The 21,320-nt window shown below is 40.7% G+C and overlaps 1 protein-coding gene across 1 annotated transcript in view; it reads right to left on the minus strand.

Moving 5' to 3' along the window:
- Positions 1–1,035: 1,035 nt before the first annotated feature.
- Positions 1,036–21,320, minus strand: part of LOC133983089 (gastrula zinc finger protein XlCGF57.1-like) — a 140,997-nt gene continuing 120,712 nt past the window's right edge. The window contains exon 2 of the mRNA XM_062422043.1: positions 1,036–2,046. Within this exon, the coding sequence (XP_062278027.1) occupies positions 1,202–2,046 (845 nt within the window). The 3' untranslated portion in view covers positions 1,036–1,201. The remainder of the gene's footprint in view (positions 2,047–21,320) is intronic.

Consider the following 21,320-nt stretch of genomic DNA (forward strand, 5'->3'; position numbering starts at 1 on the left):
ATCATCATCATCATACAGGTCAGCCCTGATGATGTGCTCACTACATTTAATGTAATGTTTCTTAATTCTTGAAAATAAACATATCCAGTTTGTAACATTATGCTAGCTATGCCAGCTTGTTTATTGTTCACTTCATTTCAACCATAGACTGTATATAAGAAATGGACGTAACATCCGTGACGTCACCCATTGGTTTGTGGACTGCTGCTCGGAAAGCAATAGTATCGGATCTGAGCAGCGCCATCTTGAAAATATCAGGTGCATGCTGGGAAAAATAAAAACAGGGATTCTACTTATATGGGCATCAGGAGGAGCATGAGGCGCCCTCCTGAACCTGTGAACCAATCAACCTGTCAATCATGACGTAGCCACGCCCTAATGCATACCCTGCTTTATCGTCACATATAATTTCAGGGAGGCCAACATTTCACAAATGAACATCATACTGCATTGAATAAGGCTTTAAACTAGCGATTGAGACCATAAACACATTTTGAAAATGTTTACTGAGGTTAGAAATCAAGTGAGAAGTTGGTGTATTCTCCATTGACTTGTATAGAGACGGAAGTCCTTTTGACACCAAAACGGTCGCCCCCTGGTGGTCTTTTGATAGAATGCAGTTTTAAGTTACTTCCGCGTTGGCATCATTTCAGAGGACCAGAACTCCCCGACTGATTTCAACATGTCCTTTTCTTGTTCACAATTTCCTACAATGGCCTATGGTTACACTGCCACCTAGTGGTAACTTATGGAAACACCTATCATTACATTCTGATCTTCCTTGGTTTTAACAATCATGACAACATTGTTTTTAGAATTGAATTTGATGTCATACTGCATACCATCATTTGAGCAGATTCTGAGCAGTTGTTGTAATCCAGCACTGTAAGGAGATACGACGACTAAATCATCAGCATACACCAGATGATTAATGAGATTACTCCCCACTACACAGCCAGTCCTGCAGTCTTTGAAGGTGAAATTGAGGTTTATTGTATTTCATAATGATTTTCTTTCTTAATGTAGAACAAAAACCTGACAAACAAAACTTGACAGTGTTGTTGACAATGTACAATTTACATGAAAATGTTCTGAACTCTTCATGGGGAATTTTTTTACATTAACTTACAAAGATGTTGGTGAACACTTGCCATCAATGTATTCTTCAGTCTTTTTAAATGTGGCATCCGACAGACTCTTTTCACACTGCGTGAGTACTCATGTGTCTACTCAAGTGCTGAGTATATCTGTACTTTTTCCCACAAATTTTGCAATTGTATGGCTTCTCACCTGTATGGAGAGTCATGTGTAGTTTTAATATGCTCAGCGTAGAGAATCTTTTCTCACAAGTGTTACATGGGTACGGCTTCTCACCTGTATGGAGTCTCATGTGCACTTTTAATATGCTCAGCGTAGAGAATCTTTTCTCACAAGTGTTACATGGGTACGGCTTCTCACCTGTATGGAGTCTCATGTGCACTTTTAATATGCTCAGCGTAGAGAATCTTTTCTCACAAGTGTCACATGGGTATGGCTTCTCACCTGTGTGTGTTCTCATGTGAGTCTTCAAGTAAGTAGTACATCTGAACTTTTTCCCACAAGTGTTACATGGGTACGGCTTCTCATCTGTGTGTGTTCTCATGTGAGTCTTCAAGTTAGTAGCACATCTGAACTTTTCCCCACAAGTTTTGCAATTGTACGGCTTCTCACCTGTATGGAGAGTCATGTGTAGTTTTAATTTGCTCCTCTCAGAAAATCTTTTCCCACAGGTATCACATGGATACGGTTTCTCACCTGTGTGTGTTCTCATGTGCACTTTTAAGCTGTCCTGCTTAGAGAATCTTTTCTCACAACTGTTACATGGGTACGGTTTCTCACCTGTATGGACTCTAATGTGGACTTTTAAGTTGGTCAGTTTAGAGAATCTTTTCCCACAGGTGTCACATGTATATGGTTTTTCACCTGTATGGACTTTAAGATGTCTGCACAAATTGGCCTTGAGCCCAAATGATTTCCCACAAGTGTCACATTCGAAACACTGTTTCCCTGTCAAAGTATTATTGTGAATCTTTAAAGTGGTAGATTTGTCAATCTGAGTTTCATCAGGACTCAAGTCCAGAGTCTGATCTTCACTTTCCTCACAAGTAGGAGTCCACATCAAGGTTTCTGTCTTCTGCTTCAGTACCTGCTGTTCTATCTCAAGACTGGTGCAGAGTTCCTCTTTAATCTCTGAAGGCTCTGGTTCCTCTTGTTCCTCTTTAATCTGTGGAGGCTCTGGTTCCTCAGGTTCCTCTTCAATCTGTGGAGGATCTGGTTCCTCTAGTTCCTCTTTAATCTGTGGAGGCTCTGGTTCCTCTTGTTCCTCTTTAATCTCTGAAGGCTCTGGTTCCTCTTTAATCTGTGGAGGCTCTGGTTCCTCTTGTTCCTCTTTAATCTGTGGAGGCTCTGGTTCCTCTTGTTCCTCTTTAATCTGTGGAGGCTCTGGTTCCTCTTTAATCTGTGGAGGCTGTGATTCCTCTTGGTCCAGACTTGAGTTCCTCTCCTGGTCACAGAGCTGCTGGTCAGTGAGAACCTCCTCCTCCTCATAGACATGTTGCTGTGGGAGCTCTGGAAGGACAAAGAGGAAAGACTGAAGAGAAACTCTAGTACCACCTCAAAAAAGCACAGAGCACGTATCTCTCTAAAGAATGAGATAAAGTAAATGTTATGGTGGTTTACAAAAAAAGGATTTTTCACAACTGGTCAACTCAAAATCATGTTTATCAATGGCTTATAAATGATTTATAGAGTAGTTGTTGGAGCTATTTGTTATTTTTTGTTAAAGTTGATAATGAAATGTTAAAGACTGTGTAAAGTGAATTCAGACATTTTCTTCTAAACACATTAAATAGGTCATAAATGTATTTCTAAAAAAGGTGTAAAAAGCATTTCAACCATTTAGATTTGAGTTGTGGAGCTAGGCTTCACAAACTGTGTTTCAAGATTTCTGTGTCTGGATTTAATGGGCGGATCTGAAAATCACTGCCGCCTTACCGGGGCATAAACCCGCCCCTGCTGCTGTAGAGGTATAAATACATTCAGCGCACACTACTACTACAGTATACAGGTAGCCAGTTAGCTGCCGAGCTAGCTGCCGAGTTAGCCACCGAGCTAGCAGTTGAGTTAGCAGCAGAAAGCTCTCAGACCTAGCGTCCATATTTCTGGTAGAGGTGGTGACTTTGATTGACAGATGACACTTGGTAAGGGGCGGGGCTTCAGCGGACTTTGAGTACTCGTTAATGCTTTTGTTTCAGGGCACTTGGGCAGCTTGGAGCACAGAGGTGAATGTATTTCTATAGGTAGGCTACAGGTAGAGGAGCAGCAGGCACCGGGAAGGGCATACAGCTGTTTACCAGAGCAAGAGAGACGCCATTTTTCTTTGTTTGCTTGCCAAAATAGTAAAATAAACTAAATAAACGCTATGCTTACCTGGACAATGCACCTTTTCCCCCTGCCTAAGATTCATTACCGAGGTGCCTCAGTAGCCATTTGAATTGAGTTTATTTATTTGAGGACAAATCGCCACTACAGTAGTAATGAATGATTTATTAAACATCAATTGAGCCATTAATCAATGCTCATAAGCATTTTATACACCGTGTTAAAACTTTTGCTACCAACACTTTTTTTCTCAAACTTAAGTTATGAAAAAAACAGAGAATCAGCCGCTAAATATCAGTATTTATGTTTCCTTAACTTTCCCCTTAACTCCCAAACAGAAACTGACTTCAGTGTTGTAGAAACCTGAGCATTAACTGAACCTACATATTTTACCCACTGCGGTGGTATATAAAGCTGTTCTAGTTTATTTTATAATAATTAAAGTTTTACAGACCTATTCTGTGTAGCTTTATTTCAGGTTTCCAAACGATATCCAGCAGTCTGCGCTGACGGTTGATCTCTTCTTCGTACTCTGAGATAGTTGTTTGAAAATCTCGGAATATTTCTTCAGCAGCAGCAGTTAGTCGCTCGTTGATTAACTCTCTCAAACGCTGAGCTGAAGTCATTGTTGCTTCAAATAAAATGTCTCCGTGTAATGCAGAGAGACTTCTTCCAAACACAATACCAACAGGCTAACGTGTGGTGTGACAGTGTTAAGCTTCCGATAGCAGGATCGTGTGTCTTTGGTTCCGCTTGTTGTAACCAGACCATGATGGTTGTAGGTAATGTGGAGATGGTGAGAGAGCAAAAAGACCTGGCAATTGATATTTTTACCACTTCAGATCTTTTGACTAGACAGTCAGACAGAGATAATTAGTTTGGTTGAACAGTTGAAATAGAAAAAGCTGAACCAGCAGTGGCATGTTTCCTCCAGCAGGTGGCGATCTCTCCTCAGTTCAGATCATGTTAAACCTCTGTGATTTTTGGTCATTTTAGATGTAATCACAGTTTAAACACATAAAACATCATTGTGTTGTGTGGTGCAAATTATACATATTTGTAATAATTATAATGATAATGATAATAATAATAGTACGTTAAAATAAATCTAAATAAATCAAAAACACTGATATGGTTTGTTGTGGAAGGTCATGACAAATGACAATTTAATTTTAAAAAAAACCTTATTTATATATTTGTGGTGGTAGTTTCTAACATTTCGTCCTTTTCCCTTGTTCTGGTTTCCATAAAAACTGAAGCTTTGATTTGGAAAAAAGCAGTGAACATTATTTGCAGTTCAATCACACTTTCTGCCTTCATCTGAACGATTTCAAACTTCTCTAGAAAACCAGAGACACTGCTGATCTGATAAAGCTGATGCAGCTGGATAAAGTTTCTCTGCGAAACATTCAGTTATAATGTCTTCAAAAAATGGCAAAAGAAGTTATAAATTCACATCTTATATTTATTTAACATGCGTAACATACATTGTATATACCAAATGTTAGTACTCATTTCATAAATATAAAACAAGGCAAGATGTATAGATAAAAGAAATATTCACGTCATTTACTTAAGTAAAAAAATACCAATACAACAGTGTAAAAATGCTCCATTACAAGTAAAAGTACTGCAGTATTATGAGCGATGTAGTATGCAGTATTACAGTAAAAGTACTGCAGTATTATAGTGATGTAGTATGCAGTATTACAGTAAAAGTACTGCAGTATTATGAGTGATGTAGTATGCAGTATTACAGTAAAAGTACTGCAGTATTATGATGTAGTATGCAGTATTACAGTAAAAGTACTGCAGTATTATAGTGATGTAGTATGCAGTATTACAGTAAAAGTACTGCAATATTATGAGTGATGTAGTATGCAGTATTATAGTAAAAGTACTGCAGTATTATGAGTGATGTAGTATGCAGTATTATAGTAAAAGTACTGCAGTATTATGAGTGATGTAGTATGCAGTATTACAGTAAAAGTACTGCAGTATTATGAGTGATGTAGTATGCAGTATTACATTAAAAGTACTGCAGTATTATGAGTGATGTAGTATGCAGTATTACAGTAAAGTACTGCAGTATTATAGTGATGTAGTATGCAGTATTACAGTAAATTAGTGGTTTGGTCCTCTGACTGATATATTATTATTATGACATCATTAGATTATTAATAGTGAAGCATCAGTGTTAGAGCAGCATGTTACTGTTGTAGCTGCTGGAGGTGGAGCTAGTTTACACTACTTTATATACAGTTAGCTAGTTTAGTCTGCCAAGAAACTGGACAAAGATGCAGTGCACCAGCTGTCCTCACCAGGTGGGTGGGGGATGGGGGGTGATGACCCTAAATGCCTTCATTGCCTCCATGGTCACACAAAGTACATTGACCTAGCCTCACCTATTTGACAGGGCCACTTTCTTTGTCAATGGAGCTGGTGTAGACATCAGGGAGTGTATGAAGCTTAGGAAGACTGAGCTGAGACTCTGTGGGTTCCTTGCCATCCAGTTCAGGGAATGAACAGCAGCCTCAAAGTCAACTGGAACTGCATGAACTACATTAAGTTATACAGGAAGGGTGTGTCTCCCTCGCTGTTGTCCACAGTGACAGCAATAACTGGGGGAATCTGCACCAAGGATGCCTCACATCTCCCACCCGAGAGAAACTAGAAGTCCTCACATTGCTGTCTTGCATCATCATGATAGAGAATGAGGACTTTGTCAATTTCAAGCCCCTTAAAGACATCAAACCATGCCACTGAGTCAAAGCACATCAAATCAGTAATTCCCATCGTCCTTAGACCTTCCTATCAAGTTCGAAGCTAGAAGGGTTAGGTTATGGGATTAAAATTCACAAAATGACCAGTGACTTTCACCAGGTTATGTTTTTATATATTTAAAAATACTAGATTTCCTCAAACAGTCTCAGATCATAGTGCATCCTGTTGTGAAGGTAATTTGGGCTCCTCAAACCTTTTCATTGGGGTAATTTACTAAAATTTAAGTGATGAATGCTCTTTGTTCTATGGTTCCTTAAAAATACAGATTGGATTCATAAACTAGAGTCAAAGCTTGTATTATTAGTAACTTCATTTTTAGTTGAATGCTTATCTTACTATCGAAGCAAAAAAGATCCCAGACCTTTACAAAGCAGCACCTCTGCATAAAGGCACGGTCAGCATGATGAAGTGAATAACTATCCATGAATTTCTAAACATTCATGTCTAGTTTAAATGTTACAGAAATAAGTAAATGATCAGATGAAACCATTTTTATCTCAACACCCTTTAACCCTCCTGTTGTCCTCAATTCAAGGAAGGAAGGGAGGAAGAAGGAAGGAAAGAGGAAGGGAGGAAGAAGGAAGGAAATGAGGGAGGGAGGGAGGAAGGAAGGAAGGGAGGAAGGAAGAAGGAAGGAAAGGAGGAAGAAGGGAGGAAGGGAGGAAGAAGGAAGGAAATGAGGGAGGGAGCGAGGGAGGGACGGAGGGAGGGAGGAAGGAAGGAAGGGAGGAAGGAAGGAAGGAAAGGAGGGAGGAAGGAAAGGAAAGAAGGAAAGGAGGAAGGAAAGGGAGGAAGGACGGAGGAAAGAAGAAAGGAGGGAAGGAGGGAGAAAGGAGGAAAGAAAGAAAGAAAGAAGGAAGGGAGGAAAGAGAGGAAAGAAAGAAAGAGAGAAGGAGGGAGGGAGGAAGGACAGACAGAAGGAAGGAAGGAAAGAAGGAACAGTCAAAACATACAGGGTCAATTTGACCCGGGAGGACGACATGAAGGTTAAAATAAAAGTATATATGTGGATTTAGACCTGGGCACAGCACTGTGACGGCTACATCAAAAGTTATGGACGACACTTCTTGTTAATCAGACAAGTTGGACTGGGTCGCCCTTTTTATTGATTTATCCGAGGCTTTTGATACAGTTAATCCTCTTAAATCTATTGGATTCATGGCTGGATCTGAAATCTGGCCGAGTGCACAGGGGCCCTTGAGCAGAAAGGGGCCCTCAACGAAGAGAGATTTTTTGCCTGGCTACATAGAAAAACAACTCAGGGCTTGACTCATTCTCTTGATGTTGATAATTATAGTTGCTGATGTAAACCTAGTATGTCCAAAGTAAAATATGGATTTACACGGTTCACACCTGAGACCAGCGTTATCCAATCAGACTAAAATAAAAGTTTCGAAGGCAGTTAAGTCTCATGATTGACTGTTTTATTTGTCAATTTGATGGCTGGACAAGTGATGATTGCTTAGCAGGCCACAATGCATTGTGGGTAGGTTGTATCAAGGAGTGTTTGGGATAAAGGATTATCTAGCAGAACATGCACAGGACCAAAAAATGTCCTGCAAATAAGAGCTTCAGTGCCCAGTTGCTCCTGCATGGGGGTATTAATCCAGCCTTGATTGGATTTGATGAAAAGTTGAAAAAGGGAGCATGCTCTCAAAAGGTTAAAGAAAATAAATAAATAAATAAATAAAAAATGGTCATCACCAAACTTGCTGCTGCATTAACCCAGCCCAAGAAGGCCAAGTAGCATGACTCACTAAACCAAACGTAGACAGTTCAACCTTACATTCCAGACAGTTTCTGTGCAAATAAACTCCATTCTTAGAGAAAACAATAACCTGAAGGTATTTCAGTCAGGCTTTGAAACAAACTACAGCACTGAAACTGCTCGTATTAAAATAATCAGTGACTTTAGAACAAACTCAAATACAGTACTTGTGTAAATGTATTTGGTTTCTTTCCACCACTGCCCAAAGTCTCAAACAGTAACGTTCAGTAACACACTTAAAGGATAATAAAGGTTTGTTCCAGGCGGAGAGTTCTGGTCCTCTGAAATGATGCCAACGCAGAAGTAACTTAAAACTGCATTCTATCAAAAGGCCACCAGGGGGCGACCGTTTTGGTGTCAAAAGGACTTCCGTCTCTATACAAGTCAATGGAGAATTCACCAACTTCTCACTTGATTTCTAACCTCAGTAAACGTTTTCAAAATGTGTTTATGGTCTCAATCGCTAGTTTAAAGCCTTCTTCAATGCAGTATGATGTTCATTTGGGACATTTTGGCCTCCCTGATTTTATATGTGACGATAAAGCAGGGTATGCATTAGGGCGTGGCTACGTCGTGATTGACAGGTTGATTGGTTCACAGGTTCAGGAGGGCGCCTCATGCTCCTCCTGATGCCCATATAAGTAGAATCCCTGTTTTTATTTTTCCCAGCATGCACCGGAAATTCTCAAGATAGCGCTGCTCAGATCCGATACTATTGGCCTCAGAGCAGCAGTCCACAAACCAATGGGTGACGTCATGGATGTTACATCCATTATATATACAGTCTATGGTTTGTTCCAACTTGGATCTTATTTTGGTCTCTTTGTCAAACATTGCTATCAGATATAATAACACTTAGTTCAACATTGTTTAATTTGATGCATGAAAGCACTTTAAAGACCGAAAATGAAGGTTTTTGTTCTCCTGCTCATGTTTTTGGATGTGGGAGCAGCGAACCATCAGCAGCAGCAGCTGAGTTCAGGAAATGAAGAGGCCTCCAGAGGGACGAGTAGCTTCTGTGACTCATACTTACCAGCATGCACTCCTCCCTCCTTCAGCCAAACAAACAGTCAACACACACTCTACTCTCTCTGCAGAGCGCCTTCACACCTTAATCCTGCACTGCTGTGTTCAGAGTGAAGGGGAGTATCACAGTAGAGCTCTGATGAAGTTTATTTTTAAGTCAAAATTACTCAGAGCAAAGCCACAACCTTCTATTACTGACTCATTATCTATTGAATATGTTGCTGCCTGCAGGAAACCAATATGATGACAGGAAAACATTAAATGTGCTGTAATGTCAGCTGCAGGTCAGTTCACACTAAACAACTATCAGATTGATTGTCATGAAATTTCCAGCAGCCATTAAAAGGTCTCTTGAAGAAACATTCGAACTACTTTGGCAGATCAAAATGTTCATTTACACAGAGAAACATCTCAACATCTACTTCATAGATTAGCAGAAACTCTTCCTTCCTCTTTTCTTTCCTTCTTCCTCCCTACTTTCCTTCCGTCTTCCTTCCTCCCTTCCTTCCTCCTTTCTTTCCTTCTTCCTCCCTCCCTTCCTCCCTCCTTCCCTTCCGTCTTCCTTCTTCCCTCCTTTCCTTCCTTCTTCCTTCCTCCCTACTTTCCTTCAGTCTTCATTCCTCCCTTCCTTCTTCCTTTCTTTCCTTCTTCCTCCCTCCCTTCCTCCTTCCTTCTTCCCTCCTTTCGTTCCTTCTTCCTTCCTTTCCTTCCGTCTTCCTTCCTTCCTCCTTTCTTTCCTTATTCCTCCCTCCCTCCCTCCCTCCCTCGTTTCCTTCCTTCTTCCTTCCTCCCTCCTTTCCTCCCTACTTTCCTTCCGTCTTCATTCCTCTTTTCCTTCCTCCTTTCTTTCCTTCTTCCTCCCTCCCTTCTTCCTTCCTCCCTACTTTCCTTCCGTCTTCATTCCTCCTTTCCTTCCTCTTTTCTTTCCTTTTTCCTCCCTACTTTCCTTCCGTCTTCCTTCCTCCCTTCCTAACTTTCCTAAAGCATTTTTTTAATCATTCAAATTTGGCAGGGTGGTTAACAACACACTTTTCTGTGGTATGTCAAACTCAGAACACATATTTATTCTTACGTTACACAGACTTTAAACCATTCAACATTTGTTCATATCCACATTATATAAACACACACATATTTATATCTTTAGATTTCAGAAAAGCTCCTTTGATATATTGTTGCTGTCATGTGAATAGTAAAATATAGTATCTGCAGAGTAGTAGTATGCTATTCAGAGCACACTGATCTGACTATATTCGTCATGCATTAAGTTTCCACTACAGCCCTTACAGCTGAAAGGTAAATGACTCTCTTGGCTTTGTACATCAGCACTCAGTGTAACCACAGGAGGAGAGGTGGTGCTTGTTTCCAGCAGCTGCCACACTCTATGTTCTCCTGACTGAAAACACTTCAGTCTACAAACTGGAAACTAAATATAAGCTGCCAAGAAATATCCCGTCTAAGAAGCCATGCTGTCAAATACTGGACTTATAAACCTGTTTCAGCATCAAACACAAAATCAAAATACAACACAAACAAGAAAGATTCCTTGGCTCCTTTAACCCTCCTGTTGTCCTCGAGTCAAGGAAGGAAGGGAGGAAGAAGGAAGGAAGGGAGGAAGGGAAGAAGAAGGAAAGGAAAGGAGGGAGGAAGAAGGAAAGGAAGGAAGGAAGGAAGGAAGGACGGAAGGAGGGAAGGAAGGAAGGATGGGAGGGAGGAAGGAAGGATAGAAGGGTTCCTCCCTGAGGAAGGATAGAAGGAAGGTAGGAAAGGAGGAAAGGAAGGGAGGGAGGGAGGAAATAAGGAGGGAGGGAAGGAAGGAAGGAAGGTAGGAGGGAGGGAGGATAAAAGGGAAGGAAGGAGGGAGGGAGGGAGGGAGGGAGGGAGGGAGAAAGGAAAAGAAGAAGGGAGGAAGGAAGGAAAGAAGGACAGAGGAAATAAGGAAGGGAGGGAGGAAGGATGAAGGAAGGAAAGGAGGGAGGAAGGAAGGAGGGAAGGAAGGAAGGTAGGAGGGAGGGAAGAAAAAAGGAAGGAAGGAAGGGGGGAGGGAGAAAGGAAAAGAGGAAGGGAGGAAGGAAGGATGGAGGAAAGAAGGAAGGAAGGAAGGAGGGAGAAAGGAAAAGAGGAAGGGAGGAAGGAAGGATGGGGTCAATTTGACCCGGGAGGACGACACAAAGGTTAAGTACCACACATTGAAGTCATTTTTAGACTTTTACATTAAAAAACAACATTTTGAAGGTTTTGCTTAAAGGAAAAGTGAAATACCTGATAAATGCATTTCAGCGGTGAAGCTTTCCACTCGGACCATCAGACACCACAAGACGCCGCTCGACTCCCGCTGGTCTCCCTGTGTGGTTAAAACATCAACATGATACAGAGTTAGGTAATTACTGAAATTACATTTATCTCTTTAAAAAAGTGACATTTTAAATGTAATGTATCCAGTATGTAAACAGAAATGTTACCTTATCAGATGCAGGAGTGGCAGCTGGTGTTCCACAGGGATCAATCAGAGGACCTTTACCTTTTTAACCCTCCGGTTGTCTTCACGTTGACCAAACAACTTTTGTATATATACTATATTTTATATACTTAAGAATAGTATAGTGAAGTATACTAAGACTAAGAACATTAATACTAAGACTTACACTTATACTTTAACCCTGCTGTTGTCCTCGAGTCGAGGAAGGAAGGAAGGAAGGAAGGAAGGAAGAAGGAAGGAAAGGAGGGAGGGAGGAAGGAGGGAAGGAAGGTCAGAAGAAAAGGAGGGAAGAAAAGGAAGGAAGGAAGGAAAGAAGGAAGGAGGGAGGGAGGGAGAAAGGAAGGAAGGAAAGAAGGAGGGAGGAAGGAAGGAAAGAAGGAAGGAAAGAAGGAAAAGAGGGAGGAAGGAAGGAAAGAAGGAAAGAAGGAGGGAGGAAGGAAGGAAGGAAAGAAGGAAGGAAAGAAGGAAAAGAGGGAGGAAAGAAGGAAAGAAAGAGAGAAGGAGGGAGGAAGGAAGGAAAGAAGGAAGGAAAGAAGGAAAAGAGGGAGGAAGGAAGGAAAGAAGGAGGGAGGAAAGAAGGAAAGAAAGAGAGAAGGAGGGTATGTTCGTTATATTTATTAGTTATAGTTTTTAAAATATATATTTATTTCCATTTTCATGAGTTTTGTGATGTTTCTTTTTGGTTTTGTGTGTTTTGTGTATCTAACAGAATCAAACAAACTTGACATTAGCGTGAGATATTTATGGTGCAATGAGCCTTTAATTTACAACATGCAACAAATCACAACTTGTAGTTTGAACACACTTTTAAAAAAATGTAGAAAAACAACACAAGTCATGTGAGCTCTTTGTGATGTGACTTTTAACACTACGGACATCTTTTTCTTCTAATATGTAATAAAATCACTTCATTTCTCAACCCCACCCGCACAAACCAACGCCAGTAAATGTGATTCCATTTCCTTCATTTTGGCCCATTAGCTCGCAGCAAGCAGCCAGCAGGCTCTTGGGTCCCTTTATACACCAACGGTACAATAAGGCACTTTAGAGAAACCCTTGAATAATCAAAACCATCAGGGTGTCAGAGTCCACTGGGCTTTTTTTTATTTTTATGTTTTAGCTCATTAGCTACGACCCGTGATCAAGCACCATAACACGACAAATCACATTCTTGGGAATCTCACAAAGTCGAGACATTTCACTCAGGCAGGAGTTTGTAAAATGGGTCAGAGGACAATGTTAAAAAAATACAAAAAATGGTCAATTATCTTCTCAAGAAACCTGTTAACCCTCCTGTTGTCCTCAAGTCAAGGAAGGAAGGGAGGAAGAAGGAAGGAAGGGAGGGAGGAAGGAAGGATGAAAGAAAGGAGGAAGAAAGGAAGAGAGAAGGAGGGAGGGAGGGAGAAAGGAAGGAAGGGAGGGAGGAAGGAAGGAAGGAAAAAAGGAAGGAAAGGAGGAAGGAAGGAAGGAAGGAGGGAAGGAAGTAAGGTAGGAAAGAAGGAAAGGAAATAAGGAAGGGAAAGAGGAAGGAGGAAGGAAGGAAAGGAGGGAGGAAGGAAGGAGGGAAGGAAGGAAGGAAGGTAGGAGGGAGGGAGGAAAGAAGGAAGGAAGGAGGGAGGGAGAAAGGAAAAGAGGAAGGGAGGAAGGAAGGAAAGAAGGACAGAGGAAAGAAGGAAGGGAGGAAGGAAGGACGGAGGAAAAAAGGAAGGTAGGAAGGAAAGAAGGAAGGTAGGAGGGAGGGGGAAAGGAAAAGAGGAAGGGAGGAAGGACAGACGGAAGGAAGGAAAGAAGGAACAGTCAAAACAGTCGGGAGGACGACACAAAGGTTACATAAGTTGGGGGGGGGGGGGTTTTGGGGGGGGGGGCAACATTTATCCTCCAAAACTAATTTTACAAACTCCCGACTGACCGACACGTCCGACCAAGAAGGTGAAACGTCGTATGAAGGTTCTGAATAAAGACTATAAAACTAAAAGATCATTCACCAGCAAATCTCCCAGTGGACCCAAAGCCTTACATCACTTAGCATCAGTGAGATTAGCATTGTTAGCATCAGAAAATACATACATGCTAAAAAATAAATAATGTAAACAGTCTGGTTTTGTTTGGCCTGGAGCCAGAATGAAGATAATATCTGTGGTTCAAAGGGTCAGTGTGCTTCAAACGAGGTATTTTTGTTCGATTGTAAACAGTGTCTGAAACCTGCTAACCCCAAAAAACTTCAGGGGGCTCCAACCCAAAAATGTTTGGCAACTTTCTGAGGGAGGGAGAAAGGAAGGGAGGGAGGGAGGAAGGAAGGGAGGGAGGAAGGGAGGGAGGGAGGAAGGAAGGAAGGGAGGGAGGGAGGGAGGGAGGGAGGGAGGGAGGAAGGAAGGAAGGAAGGAAGGAAGGAAGGAAGGAAGGAAGAAAGGAGGGAGGAAAGAAAGAGAGAAGGAGGAATTGAGGAAGGAAGCCCAGGGGGGAGGAAAGAAAGAGAGAAGGAGGGAGGAATGACAGATGGAAGTAAGGAAGGAAGGAAAGGAGAGAAGAAGGAAGGAAGGAAGGAAGAAAGGAGGGAGGAAAGAAAGAGAGAAGGAGGGAGGGAGGGAGGGAGAAAGGAAAGAAGGAAGAAAGGAAGAAGGAAGTAAAGGAGGGAGGGAGGAAGGAAGGAAAGGAGGAAGGAAGCAGGAAGGAAGGAAGAAAGGAGGGAGGAAAGAAAGAGAGAAGGAGGGAGGGAGGGAGAAAGGAATGAAGGAAGGAAGAAAGGAAGAAGGAAGGAAAGGAGGGAGGGAGGAAGGAAGGAAAGGAGGAAGGAAGAAGGAAGGAAAGGAAAAGAGGAAGGGAGGAAAGGAGGAAGGAAGCAGGGAGGAAAGGAAAAGAGGAAGGGAGGAAGGAAGGAAGGAAGCTAGGGGGAGAAAAGAAAGAGAGAAGGAGGGAGGAAGGACAGAAATCAGCTATTTTCATCCCGCCAGCTTTAGACACATATAAGATGTATGACCAGGTTATTAAAGCATACTGAACCCTTAACAGTACCAGTAAGTTTTAATCTCTTTTTGAAAATCAGCACCAAAAAATGGGCCAGATTGACCGATTCTGTTAAAGAACAACAAGAATTCATTCAGGGTCCATGCAAAACGTCCAGGCAGCAATATACAACCCGGCTTTAGCTTAAAAAAATAAAGGATGCACCAATAAAATAAAATAAAATCCAAAACTGATACCAACATCGGACACTAGGCAGATTATGATGGAAAAAACACGGCGTTTATATAAAAAGTTCAACAATATTGAAATAGAAAACCTTGAAACTAAATCAATACATGCTGATTAAATCTTAAATATTTCAATTGTTTGTGTCCAGTGCTTCAGATCCTGATATTCATTAACATCAGATTGGTTTATTTAAGTCGTTTTGAAATGGTATCGGCATTTAAGAAGTTTTATCAGTGCATCTTTAATGGAAATATAAAGCTTCAATATTTCAAACTGGTCCAGACTCAAAATAAAAAAATACAGTACAGTGAAGCAGCAAATACACAGCATGAGTGATCATCGTGGACCATCACAGAAAATTTAAAACAAATATCAGGAAGTGAAATGCAGCAATTTATATATTTATACTTTACGTAAAACAGCAGTTGAATGATTGTGACACCATGAAGACACCGACACACTGTGTGATTGTTTTTTTGGGGCTGTCAAAAACAAAAAGTTGTCAATCGTGAGAGAAATGTGGAGAAAGTCCCAAATTGGGTTGTTCTTGATCGCACTGTGAGACACAATTTACAGCTTCGTGTCAGACATTTAAATGCAACTTTGCAATGTGAACCACTTGATTTTGGGCAAAGATGTTTTCGTCCTGGGCTGACTGTAAACTCCCCAAGCAATCATGAAAACACCGTAGAAGATATGAACCACCAGATAACAGTTGAAAAAAAAACACATTTGTATATCCCCCCCTAAAGGTTTGAGATCCACTTATGTCGCTTTTCCACTACACAGTTCCAGCACGACTCGCCTCGCCTCGGTTCTTTTTGCGTTTCCACTAGGGAAAGTACCTGGTACCTGATACTTTTTTAGTACCTGCTCTGGTGAGGTTCCAAGCGAGCCGAGCCGATACTAAATGTGACGTCGACACACTGCCGGCCGCTGATTGGTCAGAAGAGTTAGAGTCATGAGCCTACATTTTTAAATACCGGCAGCATCGTTACCATAGTTACAGCCATATGGCTCAATTTTTCTTGCTTTGTGTGAGACAGAAAGCCTCATACAGCAGCAAGTACACCATCGCCTCCATGTCCTCCATTGTTTATGTGTTTTGTGTCGCGTATAAAACGAAGTCACGGCAGTGTCGCGGAGCCGTTGCTATGACGACCCCGCCCACGTTGAGTAGGTACTTTTTTGTAATGGAAAAGGTTCCTGGTACCGTACCGAGGCGAGGCGAGGCGAGGCGAGGCGAGGCGAGGCAAGCCGAGTCGAGGCGAGTCGTGCTAGAACTGTGTAGTGGAAAAGGGCCATTAGTTTTAGTAAACATGATCTGATATGGGACTAGGGCCTCAGTTGGTATCAGTATCGCTTTAAAGTTGATACTGGTATCGTGATTTTTACCCTAACGATACCCAACCCTATATAGGACCCAAGTAAGGCCATGTCCAAATTAAATCCAGTCTAACCAGCTCACCTATGGTGCTGTTGTATTAATTAAAAAAATACACTGTTGGTGGACTTACAAAATGGCGTCGTGCCAAACAGATAATCAAGACACTGCAGCCTCTGAGAGGAAAAATGAAGGATTCAACAACATAGTTGGAAAAATCATGGATTAACAAGTAAGGCAGTTTGCTGATATTGTAAACTGCAGCTGCCTTACAGTAATGTTAACTTGTTAGTGAGACTGCAGAGGCACCACGAATGAACGTGACAATGTCAGCAAGATAATAACTTGAACCAGTGTGATTTGGGTTTTCATGTACAAAACTTAAGAAATGCTCAGATTTACAGTCACTTGCATTCAAATGTTTACAGTAATTTACCGTATAGGGCTGCATGGAAATGGAGAATATGTTAGGGGATCTACATTCAAATGACAAATTACATGTTCTGTTGATGTTTTCCCATTTAAAAAAAAAAGTGGCAGCCCTACTCCCCTCTGGTCTCTTTTGGATTAGAACTTCTTAAAAAATATTCATCATAAAATAATGTATGCACATTGGGCCCATTTCATTGTGGTGTGTCTCAAAACCAGGCGGGGAGTTCCGGTCCTCTGAAATTAGTCCAACGCGGAAGTAACTTAAAACTGCATTCTATCAAAAGGCCACCACGGGGCGACCGTTTTGGTGTCAAAAGGACTTCCGTCTCTATACAAGTCAATGGAGAATTCACCAACTTCTCACTTGATTTCTAACCTCAGTAAACGTTTTCAAAATGTGTTTATGGTCTCAATCGCTAGTTTAAAGCCTTCTTCAATGCAGTATGATGTTCATTTGGGACATTTTGGCCTCCCTGATTTTATATGTGACGATAAAGCAGGGTATGCATTAGGGCGTGGCTACGTCGTGATTGACAGGTTGATTGGTTCACAGGTTCAGGAGGGCGCCTCATGCTCCTCCTGATGCCCATATAAGTAGAATCCCTGTTTTTATTTTTCCCAGCCACACCTGACATTTTCAAGATGGCGCTGCTCAGATCCGATACGATACTATTGGCCTCCGCGCAGCAGTCCACAAACCAATGGGTGACGTCACGGATGTTACGTCCATTTCTTATATACAGTCTATGGTCTGACATGGTTATATTAGTTCCATCTCACAGTGCGACTTGCAATTAGCTTGTTAGTCGCTTCTATCACAAGGTGTGTAGGAGTCTCAGGGGATGCACCAGAAGTTTGATTATAACCTTTATTTAAATCTATTATAATTTCTCCAGTAAACATGAGTTCTACATGGCCAACGTCTACATTCTTCATTAGATTGTAATCCAGTTAGATCTTTAATTCTGTGCATTTTTCCTTCAGAGGAAATGTAAAGACACATTAAGTGCAAAATCTGAAGCATCACACAAAGATTTTTGGCATCTGATCAACAGTAAGGCAGTTTATCTGGAGATTAACATCACAGGGTTCAGTTTCACATCGTCAAGAGATTTGTAAGAGGAAATGGCAGGAGGAAGTTTCCAAGTAAATCACAACACCGATTTTCATTAAGCTTCTGCCAGCACACAGATTTAAACAAAGCTTTAGTTCGACTAACATTTCTCAAGTGGTAGAACATCAATGGGAAGATCCAAAGAAACTGTGAAAAGTTTGCAAACTAATAAACTCAGATGGCAAAAAGAACTCTGGTCAAATTAAAATAAGAATGGCACTATTATTCATTATCATGGCGTTCATGGTGTTAAAAGGTCAGTAAGCTAACTAACTTACTGACTGAGATAACTTAGGCTAGCATGAATACTTTGCATTTAAAGCATATAGTGTGTCTCTACCTGATAGTTTCTCCCGTGGCAAGCTAGCATATAAGTTTACCTTTAATATAAAGTTTTTAAAAAATGAACAAAGACAAAAGAGAAGAAAGACAGTAAGACTCCTGTGATGTTATCAACAATGGGGCAACGTTGCGCTAGCGTAGCCTTTTAGCTAAGGCTTTAACTTTTAATTTACTCCTCTACAAAGTGTATCCCACTGGTTTAAAGTTGTGGCTAATGCGCTAATCTTTGCCAGCCAACTATCTTTAGTAAGTAAAGACAATACCGACAAACTACTTTCTTGTTACTGACCAAAGCGTGTCTGTAAGCAGCATTTTTTTATTTCTTAAACTACTGAAATTTGGCACTTTGAGTTCAAACTGTCCTATATTTGGTGGGTACGAACAATCACGCTCAAGCTAACATAGCTAATTTAATACCTTGACAACAAGTAAGAAGACTGTAATAATAAGTTACACCAGCATTAGTTAGTTACGTAAGGTTAGAGTAGAAACTAATTTAACTACAAAGTCTAATCCTGTGGTTTTGAGTTGTTTTACTTATTTTGTAAATGAGCTAACTATCTTCAGGGAATATTAGACGACTGACTGAATAGCCCATTTTTTTCCCGAATACTGACCAAAACCAGGCGGGTAGTGCCGGTCCTCTGAAATGAGGCCAAATCGGAAGTAAGTTCAAACTGCATTCTATCAAAAGGCCACCAGGGGGCGACCGTTTTGGTGTCAAAAGGACTTCCGTCTCTATACAAGTCAATGGAGAATTCACCAACTTCTCACTTGATTTCTAACCTCAGTAAACGTTTTCAAAATGTGTTTATGGTCTCAATCGCTAGTTTAAAGCCTTCTTCAATGCAGTATGATGTTCATTTGGGACATTTTGGCCTCCCTGATTTTATATGTGACGATAAAGCAGGGTATGCATTAGGGCGTGGCTACGTGGTGATTGACAGGTTGATTGGTTCACAGGTTCAGGAGGGCGCCTCATGCTCCTCCTGATGCCCATATAAGTAGAATCCCTGTTTTTATTTTTCCCAGCATGCACCTGAAATTTTCAAGATGGCGCTGCTCAGATCCGATACTATTGGCCTCCGAGCAGCAGTCCACAAACCAATGGGCGACGTCACGGATGTTACGTCCATTTTATATACAGTCTATGGGATTAACAAGATTAGAAGACTGACTAGGCATTTTTTATGGGGTACTGACCAAAATGCATCTGTGGTCAGTATTCAAAGTGCTGAAAGTTGGCGGGTCTGATGATATTCGTTATCTTGGTCTGTTTTATTTTCTTTAGACATGTTTTTATATTCTCTCAAATATTTTGGTATCTTTACCAAATATCAAGTATTGTCTGCAAAAATGTTTTAATTTCAGTCAAATATTCGGTCCGTCGATCAGAAATGTTTGTAGAACTAAACATAAACTGTATTTCAGAGCACCAACGTTGTACATTGCTCTACTTCCAGAAGACTTCTGTTCAATGGCACAAATATTCCAACTACGGAGCCAAGTCACAAAAACATATTAATGTGGAAATCTGTGCACAACAATTAAACTGTGAGGCCAAAATCAGGATAAAAGGGCTGCGAGGGGTTTGATCATTTTACGTTATTCTTGCCTACTAAAAAAAAAAAGGACAGACAAATAACTAGTCGGACAAATTATGAGAATAATACAACATGCAGGAGATCAGGCCAGGAGAGGTATTATGGGATATATATTGTGCTTTAACGGTAACAGTATTATACAACGGTGAACATGCTGTGAATTTTAGTCTTTAAGTGAAGCATTCAGGGTATTTACAGTATTTTCACAATTTGTCTGACACCAGTTATTAGTCTGTGCTCTTATATTATAGCTGCTATGACTATTAATCTAAACGTTTTATAACGGCAGCTTTAATATAAACATTTAATGCATATTTATATGTTAAACCACAAGCATGGATTAATAAAACTAATCTGGTTTACTGATGCATGAACACGTTTATTCCTCCATGCATCAAACTGTGCATTTATTTGATCTAATCTGTGAAAATGTTTTTAAAAATCTGGGTAAACAGTTTATTAATTGTGTGCATGCAGATTTCCACACTAGTACTTTTTTCGGCCTTTAGACTCTGGCAAAAGTTTTATCTTTTTTATCTGAATTTAAACACTGTTCTCTGTTTTGGCATCGTGTTAAACTGTAACTGATGTGCTTTTTGAGCTCAGGATAGAAAGAAAGCTCTTACTGAATTCAGATGGTTAACAGTTTGTTTGTTTTTTAAAAAAGCACCAAGAACAGTCGTACAGGTCCTGTGTGTTAGAGGAACTGGCCAGCACGTTGTAGTGAAACTGTAATAAAACGCTGCCTTTGATACTGAAACCACGCCTGACGTTAACAGCAAATTGATTTCCTGTGCGGAGTTAATGTGATGCATCATGGGAGTTACTGCCCCATCCAGAGAGAGGACGTTTCAGCTCAGGAAATGGTCTTTTTTACTCTTAATATCACAAATCAATGGCACATTCTTTCACACGGTTGTTAAAGTCAGTCTGGTGCTATTTTTCTAAATGTCAAAAAATCTCAAACTTATAATACCTCTTTAATAATCCCCCCCCCCTCCTCCTTTTGCTCTGAGGTCCGAGCCAGCTGTTTCCTATTGAAGACTTCTCAGCTCACAAATACACAGTTTCATGTTTATAAAAGGAGTGAATGATGTGTTTGTTGGGTATTTTCAGCGGTGTATGAACCCACATTTGGTGCTGTGAGTATTTTTGGCAGCAGGGCAGTGTGTGTTTGTGTAAGGGGGGGGGGGGGGGGGGGGGGGGGGCTGAGCCAAAAATACGGCTCATTGATGTGTTTTTGGACAACGAAGACTAAGATATATCACACTTTGGAAACTTGTTCGAGAGTTGTTGACAATAAGAAAAATATAGAAAAATCACCAGACAAACTACAGAAAGATGCAGCTCATGTTTGTGAGTGGATTTTGTTTGTTTGCATGTTTTTTGCATGCTAACATTTCAATTTCCATACAAATTTTTAGCATGCTGTACTTCTTCTTTTATGTATTTTTTTAAAGCATGTACATAGCCCCTGAGTATTTTTTTTTTTTTTTTAGCATGGCAGGCTAACAGGGCTCTACTGTGCATTGTTTCCTCGCTGGACAATATATTAGAAAAAGTGATTAAAAGAGTTGAATACATCCGTGGTCCAGACTCGCTTTTACTGATCTGGTGGAATTTTTAAAAGTAGAGTAAAAAAAACAGCTGGAATGGATGGATGGGACATTTTATGACGAATTGAGCAAATTAAGCTGAGATACTGTAAAACCGCTGAGGAACTGCAACGATAAGGCGACTCAGAAAAAAACCTTACTGAAAGGAGATTTTTAAAG

The sequence above is a fragment of the Scomber scombrus genome, chromosome 7, assembly GCF_963691925.1.
Source record: "Scomber scombrus chromosome 7, fScoSco1.1, whole genome shotgun sequence".
NCBI classification, from domain to species: Eukaryota; Metazoa; Chordata; class Actinopteri; order Scombriformes; family Scombridae; genus Scomber; species Scomber scombrus.